The 13,448-nt window shown below is 44.2% G+C and overlaps 1 protein-coding gene across 1 annotated transcript in view; it reads left to right on the top strand.

The window, feature by feature from the left end:
- Nucleotides 1-10,519, top strand: part of NCAPH2 (non-SMC condensin II complex subunit H2) — a 244,419-nt gene extending 233,900 nt beyond the window's left edge. Inside the window, exons 20-21 of the mRNA XM_029615302.1 lie at nt 6,893-7,042; nt 10,004-10,519. Coding sequence (XP_029471162.1) covers nt 6,893-7,042; nt 10,004-10,144 — 291 coding nt within the window. The 3' untranslated portion in view covers nt 10,145-10,519. The remainder of the gene's footprint in view (nt 1-6,892; nt 7,043-10,003) is intronic.
- The last annotated feature ends 2,929 nt before the right edge of the window (nt 10,520-13,448 follow it).

The raw sequence follows: 13,448 nt of genomic DNA on the forward strand, positions 1-13,448 counted from the left end.
TTGGTAAATATGCATACACACAGGCTCCTCCTCTCTCTTACACATTAATACACCCCTGCACACAGACACACCTTCACACGAGCTCCCTCTTACATATTCACACACCCTCACTCAGGAACTCAGGCTCCAAATCTCTCTCTCTCTCTCTCTCTCTCTCTAATTCTGTTATGAGCAGGATGGGCTCTGCTCGTGGCCCACTGGGGCTTTCTTCAGCCATGAGCGGGATGTCCTATACTCGTGGTCCGCTAAGCCTCCTTCCACTCCAGTCGTGAGCAGGATGGGCTACACTTGAAGCCCACCCTCAGTCTCCCTGAACTTTGGCCGCGAATGAGATGGACTCTGTTCACAGCCCACCGGCACCACCTTTGTCTTCAGTCATGAGCAGAATGGGCTCCGCTCGCGGTCCACCAGGCTTCCCTCAACTTTGGCCATGAGCGGGATGGATTCCACTCGCCGCCTTCCAGGCCTCCAGCTTCGGCTGTGAGCAGGATGGGCTCCAATTGCAGCCCGCCAGACCTCCTCCATCTTCAACTGTGAGCGGGATGTGCTCCAATCGTGGTCCATAGGGGCCTCCTTCATCTTCAGCTGAGAGCGAGATGGGCTTCGCTTACGGTCCGCCTGGCATCTTAAAATTCTGCGCAACAAAAGAAACTTTTGCGAAGGAGGGGAATTCTGCACAAATTCTGCACCCTGCAGTAGCGCAGAATTCCCCCGGGAGTAACTTAATGTGATGGACAGCAGGGGCATAGTGTCTATATTACACAATGGTGCACAGGCAGCACCAGCTTTAGAAAGGGGTGTGCAGTGCACCACCACTTTACTCCCGGGGGAATTCTGCTCTACTGCTGCAAAATGCAGAATTCCTCTACTGCGTAGTATTTGGAGATGCTGGGTGCGCTACGAGTGGAGCCCATCCCATTCTCGGCTGAAGACTATGGAGGCCTGGTGGCTGCAAGCGGAGCCCATCCCGCTCACGGCTGAAAATAATGGAGTCCCCAGTGGCTGGGAATTCATCTCTCTCGCAGGTGAAGTCGAGGGAGGCTCAGTAGGCCGTGTGCAGACCCCCATCCCACTTGCGGCTGAAGACGACAGAGGCACTGTGTATGTATGTCTGTGATTTGGAGCCTGATTGAGGATGTGTGTGAGAGGGATTTTGTGAGAGTGTGTTTTTGTGAGTGAGAGAGAGAGCCCAAGTGAAGGGAGGAGTCTGTGTAAGTGTGTGTTTGCAAGAGAGAGATGGAGCTTGTATGTGGGTATGTGTGCGAAAAGAGAGCCTGTGTGAGGATGTGTGTGTGTGCTTGAGATAGCGGGAGCCAGTGTACCTGAGAGAGGGAGCCAGCGTGTGTGTATGTGTGTCTGCCTGAGAAAGAGGGAGCCAGTGTGTGTCTGCGTGCCTGAAAGAGGAGGAGCCAGTGTTTGTGCATGACTGAGAGGGAGGGAGCCTGTGTGTGTGCGTGCGCGCGCCGGAGAGAGAGGGGGCCAGTGTGTGTGTATGTGTGCCTAAGAGAGAGGAAGCCCGTATGTGCACCTGAGAGAGAGGGAGCCAACGTGTGTGCGTGCATACCTGAGAGAGATGGACCCAGTCTGTGTGTGTGTCTGTCTGTCTGAGAGAGAGGGGAGCCAGTGTGTGTGTGTGTGCCTGAGAAAGAGGGAGCCAGCGTGTGTGTGCATGCATGCCTGAGAGAGATGGAGCCAGCGTGTGTGTGTGTGTGCCTGAGAGCGAGAGAGCTGGTGTGTATGTTTGGTGTGTGTGTGTATGTGCATGCATGCATGTGCCTGAGGTACCAGAGGGAGGGAGCCAGTGTATATGTGTATGTCAGCATGAGAATGAACATGTGTGTATATGAGAGAGGAGAAAGTTTGTGCATCACCTTTCTCCTCCCACTAATCCATGACAATCTCACAGTGACTGGAAGTCAAATGTTCCCAGGTATGGAGAGTGAATGATTTTTTTTTTTTTTGTTCTTATTGATTTTAATTAATCAGATGTTATTTGATCTGAATGATGTTTTAAAATATTTTATTGGTATTTGGGAAATTAAAAAAATATATATTATGAGTTTTTAATTATTGGATGTTATTCTGTTCAGCTGTTTTGAAATAATTCTTTTTATGAGTATGGTTGTATTATAATGATTGATGCTTTATTTTTCTTGATTTCATTGCTTGATGTTTTCTGAGGAATGGTGGTTTCTGTTTTTCCATTGGTGCATTACATACAGTCTGACTTGCGGTTTCTAGTTAAGGTTTTGTATGCACTTTTCCATTTATACTTGATGGTCACTTTATTCTGTATTTGGTGAGGGTCTGTGTGTTCTTGCATATTGCATATGTGAGTGAGGTTCAGTATTCTGCTAACGTTGTTTCTATGTAGGGATCTATAGCAACTTGGCTTGTTTGTTTTCCTAATAGGAGGTAAATTGGTGCTTTAGGGACCTGCTGTAATAATTGAAATGCTGCCTTTTCATAGTTAGGGTTGTAATTGAGTTCTGGCAGTTAGTGCTGTTTTGGAATGGGAGGTTTATTATATTGTAATTGTAATTTAGTTTGCTCATGGATTTCTGAGGACCAAGCCCACACCTACTATATTTTACAAATAGTCCTATCATATGTGTTCCAAACATCTTTTTAACTTTTATGAAGGTTTTCTGGTTGACACCACAACAGTGCATGTAAATACAATATACATGTTGTGATATTTTTACTTCAAAAAAATTGTACTTTGAGTGTCCTTTTTCCTGTAAAATCTTGTGTTATAGATGCATAATTTTAAATTATATGTGGAGAGGGCCAGACACAAAGCTGTAAGATTCCCTTAGGGTGTCTAATACCCTTGCACTGGCCCTGATTAGAAAAATAATTCAAATTAAACATTTAAAAAAACAGAATAAAGAGGGGACAGCTTAGTAATTGTTCACAAAGAGCAGCAAAAAAGCTAGCACTGGGCCTGAGCAGCAGTACCCTGAGGTGATGCCCTAGAGAGGGATTCCCATCCTTCCCCAGTGAAAAGAGACCCTGTGCAGTGGTGAGTGGGAGGGAGGGGTTGAGTGACTGAGAAGGAAGGAAAGGGGGGTGAGTGACTGAGAGGAAAGTATGGGGTGAGTGACAGGAAGGGGTGAGTGACTGAGAGGAGAGGGAAGGGGAGGAGTGAATGACTGAGAGGGAAGGCAAGAGGGAGTGAGTAAGAGGAAAGGGGGAATGAAGAAATGGAAGAAACGAGTAAGAAAAAGAGAGGGTAGAAGGTTTTTGTGCATATGTGAGAGAGGAGAAAGTTTGTATGTTACCTGCTCCCCTCCACCTCCTCTCCACTAATCCATGACAATCAAACATTTCCAGCTGTTGCTTCAAAAAGCTTTTGGCAGTGAAAGGTATTTGTGTGGCTATTACTAAGGTGTCATGAGAACTTGAATTTTCTTTTGTATGATGAGTTGGTGTGGGCCTGTCTTTTGTATGAGGTACCCTTTTGGGTACCTTAGCAGGGGTAGAGGCAGTGGGGGGAGGGCATCTCATCCTATCCTATCCCTCACCTCAGGCCGCAGATTGCCATGAGCTGTGCCTATCTTCCAGTATCAGTTATCGATAAAGTAAAGCACTGCTCCTGCGCTGAGCTGCCAACACTCTGAACTACCTCCCACAGCCTGACATCATCATCAAAGGCAAGCTCAATGTTGCCTGTGTTAGTATGTCAAGGAGACATTTTGAGCCTGACTTTTATTGATGATGTCAGGCTGGGAAGACAGCTCAGAGAGTTCATCATATGGCAGCAGCAAGTTTTCTGAAGTTGGTGGTGCATCAGAAGTCACCCTACGCCCCTGATGGGCAGGAGCACACAAATGACCATTGCAGGGAACTCTCCCCTCGCAGTGGAATTCTCAGGACTATGAGATCAGGCTACCCTTTCTGGCGAAAACCAGGCACAGCCTAGCTTGGTAGATCTCTGTTCAAAATCTATCCAAAGGGGTGGATTTGGAGATTCCTTAATGAACAGTAGTAACCATGAATGAGTGGCTGGGGGGCTCACTGCTATGGACACACAGCTAAAGGTCATTGGAGTATTTCGGAAGCAACATGGTCCATCAGTCATTTGGAAATGAGGCTAATCAGAAGAGTCTTGCTGGAGTTTCTCCCTCTGGTCAAAGGGAGAGCATTGAGAGTGTTATCAAACAATGCTACGGTAGTGGTGTATATAAACTGGCAAGGGAGGGCCAAAAATCCAGCATCATTGGAGGTGAGCCTCTTATTCCACTGGGCAGAAACTCATCTGAAGACCCTTTTGACGTTGTACATTGCTAGAGTGGAGAATATCTAGATGGATTTCTTAAGCAGGCACATGTTGGATCTTTTGGAATGGGAGCTGTCAGACATAGTTTCCTCCATGATCCTGTCTAAGTGTGGAGAGCCTCGGATGAGTCTGATGGCAATGACAAAGAATGCCATGTGACTTTGGTTTTTCAGTCTGAAAAGGCAACTGGGTTTAGCAGGCCTAGACACCCTATCACAGTCCTGGCCTCAGGAGGATCTACTTGGCTACTGATAAAGAAGGGCTATCCAGAGAATAGTGTTTCTTATAACCCCGAAGTGGCCCAGGCAGCCTTAGTTCGCTGACCTGGTAAGGCTCAGCACAAAGGAGCCATTGAGGTTCAGTCAATTTTGAGATTTACTACATTAAAGATTGGTTTTCTTGAAACAGGTGGCTCACTTCTGTCTTGCGTCTTGGTTCTTGAACAAAGAAGGCTAAGGAGTACTGGTTATGTGGAGGAAGTGGTTTCCACCTTCCTTCAAGATAGAAAGGGATTAACAGCCTTAGTTCTTGTCCATGTTCTTGGAATGTATAGAGACATGGTGTATGAAGACAAGAATTTCCCATTCAAGGCCTCTGTCCCAGAAATTCTTTCCCTCTCGCAGAAGGGTTTGCAGAGGGGCTTTGCACTAAATTTGCTCAAAGTGCAAGTGGCAGCACTTGTGTTATAAAGGGAAAGTGCAAAGGCTCTCCTTAGCATCACACCTAGATGTAGCAAAGTTTTTAAAGGGAGTAAAGCATCTTCGGCCTCTTGTCAGGAGATTAATACCTTCTTACAATCTCAATTTGGTATTATTGAGAACTTTGGGCAAATGTCCTTTTGAGACCACCAAAGATACTTCTTTGAAGGACCTTACATTGAAGATAACATTTCTAGTAGTGATCTGTTTGGCAGGCCTTGTCATGTAGAGATCCATTTCTTTAAATTTTTGGAAGATGGGGTTTCAATTTGCGTAGTTCCATCTCTGTTTTCTAAGGTAGTCTCCGCATTCCATTTGGATCAAACAGTGGAACTGCCATCCTTCAAGAAGTCAGATTCTGGAGATAGGTGAAATGAGCTCCATGTGCTGGATGTACGTAAATGGCTTTTAAGGTATCTAAAGGTGACAAATGCTTTTTGAATATCAGACCATTTCTTTGTTCTATTAAGGGGTCACAAGAAAGAGGAGAATCATCTAAGACTTCTTTTGTTAGATGGTTAAGGAGACAATTGCTTCTTCGTATGTTTGCAGTGGTCTGGTTCCTGAGGGGTCAGGGCACATTCACTGAGGGTTCAGGCAGCCTCTTAGGTTGAGTACTAGTTGGTCTTTGCCACAGGATATTTGTAAAGCAGCAAGTTGGTTGCCTTTACATTCCTTCTCCAAGCATTATCAGTTGGATGTGCAAGCTAGGCCACAGCCTCATTTGGGAGCAAGCATCTTGAGAGAAGTTCTTTAAGGTTCCCTCTCAGGTTAGGGGTGGCTTGGGTACATCCCATGCATCTGGACTGGTTTTGTGGACAATAAGGAAGAAAAATTGGGTTTCTTACTTGCTAATTTTCTTTCCTTGAGTCCTACCAGATCAATCCAGACTCTCACTCGGTTGACCTGTAATCTGCTCTTCTATGTGTATATACCATTCCGAGTTTCTCACAGCCATTGAATGTTTTTCCTTCTGGTTCTCAAACTCCCTCTATTAAAGGGGTCAGGTCTTTTTGAGGATTCACCTAAGAGTTTATCACTCCTGTTTATTTGGGGTTACTTGTTGGGTTAGCTTTGATAAAGTAATGCTGAAATGCAGGTGGCATGGCTCCTTATGTAGGCTGTTTCTAGCAAAGCTTTCATTCTCTGTCTCCATCTGCTGGTACGAGAGAAAAATCCCATGTATCTGGACTGGACTTGTAGAAATCTAGCAAGTAAGAAACCCAATTTTCCCATCTCTCAACCCCTGTGCATTCCTCCCTTCCTGTTCTTATGTTCCATTCTACTCTGTCCCAAGGGTCCCACTCCCCAGTGTGAGAACTGCTAGTGGTGAGTTCAAGACTTACTGTGGAATATAGTGTACGATGAAGGAGAATGAGGGAAGTTAAATGCAGTTTTGAGGCTTTTTTTCTCCGAGGCTTTATTATTCCTGTTGGAGCTCTGAACTTACATCTGGAGACTATAAGACATTTGTAACTGAGCTCAGAAACTGGCTTCTCTGAGAGCATTCTTGAAAGGGTCATCCATCACAAGGAATTCAGCACCAGTTAAATTCAAGCGGAGCCATAAAATCAATAGAATTGAGCAGTTATGTGCAGCAATTGCTCAGTTTTTGTAAGACTTGAACTGCACTGAAGTACAGCTGAGGTTTAATCTGAGCTCCACTCAGCGGTGAAGGAATGGAATCAAATTGAAACCCTCAGACTTGGACTTGGCATTGATCCACCTATAATATTCCCTCTCCTCTCTAGGAGTACAATATGCTTCCATTTTTAAGAGCTTCATATAATGCTTATTTTCCTCTTTTGAGGACCCTGTTCCTCCATTCCTAAAAGCCTCATATAATCTTATACTGTGCCCTCTGGATTTCTGCTTCAGGCTAAGATGTTTCTTTTCTCCTTTCCTCACCTAGGAAGAAAGAGGGGCATTTGATATACATGATTATGGAGACCGCCTTGTGGATGTGTATGGCAGCATTGGAGAATGGCGCACCTTTGCCAGTCTGATGGTAGGGAAGCAGGCATATGAAGTGTGCCGTTACATGTTGGCATCCCTACAGTTGGTGAGTATTGCAGCAGTAGATGTGAATTCCCTACCTGCCAGAGGCATATCTATGCGTGCATTTCTTTTATCTTAGAAATGTTTTGTAATTTTTTCATGATTTCTCATTTTACTTTCTGATTGCTAGCTCTGCTGTCTCTCTCATGCATCCTTCCTACTTCACCACCATCAAATGCCATCTTATCTACTTCGTGTGTCAACTGTTACCTTTCCCAGATGCTCCTTGCTGCCTCCTCCATCACCTGCTTAGTGGATCCCTCTTGCTGCCTACTTCATTGTCTTTCTACAACTCCCCACAATGTGTGCTCCATTACCCATTCCGTCAGACACCTTATGTATCCCTTCCATTGCCTGCTTCATCTCCTACATACTGCCTGCTCTGTTAGCCCCCTCACTCGCCCCTGCTCTTATTGTCATTTTCTTCATATGTTTACTTCCAGTGTCAGCTGTTTTACGTACTTCGTGTACCTCTCCCAATGTCAACTCTTTCATTTTCCTTTTCTTCACTTCCCACTATTAAATATACCATATAATAACCTTCTTTTGTTGACTTTTATGTACATGTTCAAGTCAACTGTCACCTGTCATATGCACTTTCCATTTTTGTTATTGCTTTGCTTGACTTTGCAATGACTGCTCCCTTTCTGCCCTTCTGTTTTATGCCCCGTGTCTACTTTTTGATTCCCATATTTTCCTCCTCCTTCCATCCCGCTGTGGTGGTTATCTTACTCTGTGGCATGACAGTGCCCGTGCAGTAATGGGAAAAGCCATATGTGAGAGCTCTGAAATGGTGGAGCCCAGATTTGGTCATTACTGCAGTCATGAGGCAGGGGATGTTGAGATGAGCCATTCAGGTGATGGCAAAGATTTCTGCCTTTCATACAGAAAGACCAAGTGCAAACAAGCACAGGAGGAAGAGGTTTAAATGAATGCAGTATGCTCCTGGCTTTGTTCCTTATGTTAGATTGGCTGGGTTTTTTTTTGTTGGGTTTTTTTTGGGGGGGGGGAGCAATTGTGTCTATGAAACTTAATTTTGAAAAATGTTTAGCAGTCAGAAATGCTTGTGACACTTTAATGCAGTGGTTTTAGCAGTAAATAATGGTCAGAAGTGTTCTTTTTGTCTTTTTACAACAAATATTTTTAGATATTTTATTTTTTAGATATTTTTTTATTTATTTTATTTATTTTAGTTTTTTCTATACCGGCATTCGTGAGAGTATCACATCATGCCGGTTTACAATAAACAGGGGGAGTGATAAAACTTACAGTAAAAGAAATAAATAAAAGGTGCTGAACGAAAACAATTACAGTTACAATAAAACAGGGAAAAGTACAACTAGGAGCAGAGAAAAGTTTTATTTTAGATAACTTTTTATTTTTGTCATATTTTACTTATTTTTATATGAATTTTATTTTGTACTTGTAACAGGTGTTCTCTGAGGACAGCAGGAAGGTAGTCCACACGAAACCTGCCCACCACCCCACAGTGTTGGGTTTCTCCTCATTTTTATTTTAATCATAATTCTATGATACAAGAGTGGAGTGGGATCTTGTGTGGACATGTGGCATAGGGCATGCTTAGTGTGCTGAATCAAAGTTCTAGAAACTTTGAAATACATTTTTTGCATCAGGGCTCCATCTGAAGATGTCATCTATGTGTGAGAACTAACATCCTGCTGTCCTCAGAGAACATCTGTTACAGGTAGGCAACTCTGCTTTCTCAAATCAGACTTCAAGATATCCACTATGAATATGTATGAAATGTATTTGCATGCAGAGTAGGCAGTATATGCAAATACATCTTATGGCCATCTTGAAAACAACTGGCTATAGATCCACTGGACAGATGCAGGCATCTACATGAGCCAATCGAGGAGGTGCTATGGTGGGCAATGTCTGTGCCAGTAACTGGAATCCTGGAGCTAGCAATCGGCCCCATGCGTAAGGTGGGCCAGGGCCAGAAGGCATGAGCTGGCATGCAAACACAGGTGTCTGCATGAGATGGTAGAAGGTTCTATGGTTAGGTGGTCAGTACTCGTAGAGTGAGCAGTTGAGAGGGCCAGGGACAGCTACCACTACAGGGTGCTATAGATTCTGTACCTCTGAACCCTGCAGTTGGCCATAGGGAGATGGGTAACCCAGAAAGACTGTTTGTGGGGAGGGGTGAACTGCCAGCCTCTTTTGTACACTCCATGGGTGTATAGCCTTTCCAACTTGTTTTTTCCATAATGGAATATATAGATCCAAGGTGTGGCTTATAAGGACTAGGTAGGCATAGGGAGGAGGTTAAAATTGATGGGGTTGGAGCTTTGGTATCTTATGGAGGTTCCCTTGTCATTTTTCTTTATAAATTTGGGCACTAGATCTCCTATTCCTAATTTATCTTGGGATGGGTGAAAAACTGTATTTCAGAGGCATACAAAGCAGTGTAGAAAGAAGTTCTGGAATTTGTAAGAGCAGAATCTACTTCATCTAGAAAAGATCTGCAATGTAGCGACATGGAACATCCTAGGTCTTTGAATGACTTAAATGTTTTCAGGATTTGTGACAGCTTGTCATTTTCAATTATGTGCGCTATTAGTTATTATTCAGTTACAAGACTTTGAAAGTTTTTTTTTAACTCGAGGCAAACAGGCCATGCAATTAGAAGTGACAGCATTATGTATCAGCTAAGCTTTGCAGGTCTCTAAACCTGCAGCTCTAAAAGGTATAGCCTGAGGCTCAGATGGGTGGGAGAAATAGCAGAACAATATTTGACAAGTAAGACAGAATTCCCATTTGGAAAACTGCATCCTTTCCGCTCCATCCTAGAAGCGTGTTGCAATATTTGAAAACGGATGTGAAAGGGGAGGAAAATAATGGTAGTACTATGTATTTCTGTTTAAAAGAGGAGAGATTACTTTCATGAAAGGCTTAAGGATAGAATTAATATATTTATTGGACTGCCTTTTACCCTCTACAGGCCAATGATTACACAGTGGAAATAGCCCAGAAACCAGGACTGCATGAATCTGTGGACACGATGGCACTCAGGCTCCTCAGCAGACAGCGGGCTCATAACAGATTTAAAACTTACACAGCGCCCTCCATTTCAGACAAGTGATGTGGAGAACTTGGATGCCTCTTGCCATAATATGACACTGTCTCAAAGGCAGAGACTGCTCCCTTATCCTGCCTCCTTATCTAATAATGGCTGTCTTAGAGACTGCTTCCCTCCCTCCCTTCTCTTGTACAGAAACTCCATTTTGCCCTGTCTCTGACAGACTGCCCACTCAAGCCTTTGATTGTGTCACTTGTAATTAAAAAAAAAAAATCTAAAACTAGCAGATATGTTGGTCTAAGCTGTTGCTTCTCTGTACATATGGAACTATTTTAGAACACTTCATAACTGTACAGTAATTGTATGTCTCTTCCTCTCTGCTCTTCTAAAGCCAAAAGCCATGGATATTTTTTTTTTTTAATAAATTATTGAAGAACAGTGGTATTTTGTGTATTATAAAGAATGTTAATACTGTTTCATGTTAGCTTTGTGTGTTAATGACCAGAGTTGCTATGAGCTCTCATAAAGCACCATGACTTGACATCTTAGCCATTTTTTCTTTCTTGATTGGGCAGCCAGTGTGTACCCTTTCAAGATTGTTCAAGCCCCCCAGTTTGTTCACTCCTGGTCTTAAAGCCTTGGTAGTTGAGGTTACTTGCTAGGATTCTATAAAGCTATTTATCTCTTCATGCCTCCTCATCTCCTGTTTATAATAATGACAAGAACTGGGGTGAGGAAAGGTGCCAGGAGTGGGTGCTGAGGAAGAATGGGAGTCAGCATAATGTTCTAATTAAAAAAAAAAGGGGGCAGGTTTAATTTTATTTTCTACCTCTTTCTAGAATACTTATTTTTATCTAAGTATTCTGCTTTTTCAGGCACTTCAGAGCAGCAGTGGAGGAGTAGTCTAGAGCAGCAGGCTATGAACCAGCAAGACCAGGGTTCAAATCCCACTGCCACTCATAGTAACAGTAATGAAGGCAGAAAAAGACCAAAATGGTCCATCTAGTCTGCCCAGCAAGCTTCCCAAGGTAGTAACTGCCACTCCGTGCAGGTTACCCCCATTCCTTTGTCATCTTGGGCAAATCATTTTACCCTCCATTGCCTCAGGTACAAACTTAGATTGTGAGCCCTCTGGGGACAGGGAAATTACATTCAGGTGCTGTAGTTATCTGCTTTGAAGTGCCAGAAAGCAGAATATAAAATCAGATTAAAAACAAATATATATTTGGGTACTGTAGGTATTTCCCTGTCCTCACTGGACTCACAACCTAAGGCCCTAATTCACTAAGGGTTTTTCCCATAGACACAAAATGGGAGAAAAGCCTTAATGAATCTGGCTCTATATTTGTATCTGAGGCAATGGAGGGTGAAGTGACTTTTATAATAATATTTCTTAAAGCTATATAATATGCAAATACGTAACATTTTATAGCACTACTGCATGTATGAAGTACTATACAATGGTAAGTATTCAGGTATGATAAGCTCCTGCCCCAAAGAGCTTACAGCACAAATGGATACTTGAGATAATGGTAAAAAAATTGAGTTGTCTAAGGTCATATGGAAGGGCAGTGGGAGAAGACTGATTTGAACCCTGATTTCCTTGGTTCTCTAGCTACTGTTCTAACCAATTGACTACTCTTCCTCCTAAATAAGCAAAAGGTACATAGTTAAAGCTTAAACCAAAAAAGGTAATGGAGAAATTACTTACCTGATAATTTCGTTTTCCTTAGTGTAGACAGATGGACTCAGGACCAAAGGGTTATGTGTTCACCTGCCAGCAGAAGGAGATGGAGTAAGGCTGTAAAGTTGACATCACAGTACATAAACCCCTGCTGCGACCTCAGCCCTCCAGTATTCACTTCAAAAGCCATTGTGGACTAAGCTTTGAGAAACTTGATTAAAAACTTGAAGGCCGGAGACCATAGCCGCACTCAGACATAAGCGCTGAATCCCAGCCAACTTGTAGAAATCCCGATCCAGGGATAGGGAGATAGCTTACCTGTAGTCCCTTGGGGACAAGGTTCATGTGCGCTCCCTTGGCACTATTCATGGGCAGCTGTGGGCGGGATGCTGAGTCCATCTGTCTACACTAAGGAAAATGAAATTATCAGGTAAGTAATTTCTCCACTTCCTAGCATATAGCCAGATGGACTCAGGACCAATGGGATATACAAAAGCTACTCCGGGAAGGGAGGCTGCATCCTCTCAGGCTTGGATATCCAAGTGGTAGAACCCAGAGAAGGTGTGTAAGGAAGACCACTTTGTTGCTCGGCAAATATCAGCGGGAGACAGTAGCTTAGCTTCTGCCCAGGATACCACCTGGGCCCTAGTGGAGTGAGCTTTCAACTGAAGGGGTAGAGGCTTCCCTGCCTCTGTGTAGACTCCTGTGATCACTTCCTTGATCCAGTGGGCTATGGTAGCTTGCGAAGCTGCTTCGCCTTGTTTCTTTCCACTGTGAAGAACAAATAGGCGGTCCGTCTTGTGCACCAGTTCTGTACATTCTATGTACCGTACCAACAGCCTGCCGCTGTTTGTGGCGTAGGAGGTGGTAGTCTTCTGAGTCCTTGTATCTATCTAGGGGGACTGGTTCAGGTGGAACTCAGAGACAACCTTTGGTAAAAAGGAAGGGATGGTGCGAAGCTGCATTATTCCTGGAGTCAACCGGAGGAAGGGCTCCTAACATAACACAGCCTGTAGTTCAGAGATGCGACGAGCAGAGCATATCGCCACCAAAAATACTGTCTTCAGTGTTAGTAGGCGTAGGGACAGAGCTTGAAGCAGCGGGAACGAAGTCCTTGCCAGGAAGTCCAATACAAGGTTGAGGTTCTAGAGGGGGACCGGCCCTCTTAAGGGTGGTCTGAGGTATTTAACCGCTTTCAGGAAACAGGTCAAGTCCAGATTCGTAGCTAAGCGGCTCCGTTCACCTCACCTCTGAAACAGGAGAGACCCGCAACCTGAACCTTCAAGGAGTTGAGGGCCAGCCCTTTGTTTAGACCGTCCTGTAAGAATTCCAGGATCATGGGGATCTTGGTTGTCTGAGGGGGCACCCCACATTCATCACACCAGGCCTCAAAAACTCTCCAGATCCTCACGTGCGCCAAGGACATCTAGAACTTCCGCTCGTGGTGCAAGTTGGCGATTTTGCCTGAGTATCCATGCTTCTTCAGGTGAGCCCTCTCAAGGGCCAGACCGTAAGACAAAATCAAGTCAGATCCTATGGGAAGATCGAACTTGTTGGAAGAGGACTTTGTGCGGGGAAGGTGTAGGGGGGGGTCTGCACCAGAAGCCTCCATAAGTCCACATACCACAGGTGTCTGGGCCAGTCCGGGGCCACCAGGAGGACTAGGCCTTTGTGCCGTTCGAT

This window comes from Rhinatrema bivittatum, chromosome 9 (assembly GCF_901001135.1).
Source record: "Rhinatrema bivittatum chromosome 9, aRhiBiv1.1, whole genome shotgun sequence".
In the NCBI taxonomy this organism is placed as follows: Eukaryota; Metazoa; Chordata; class Amphibia; order Gymnophiona; family Rhinatrematidae; genus Rhinatrema; species Rhinatrema bivittatum.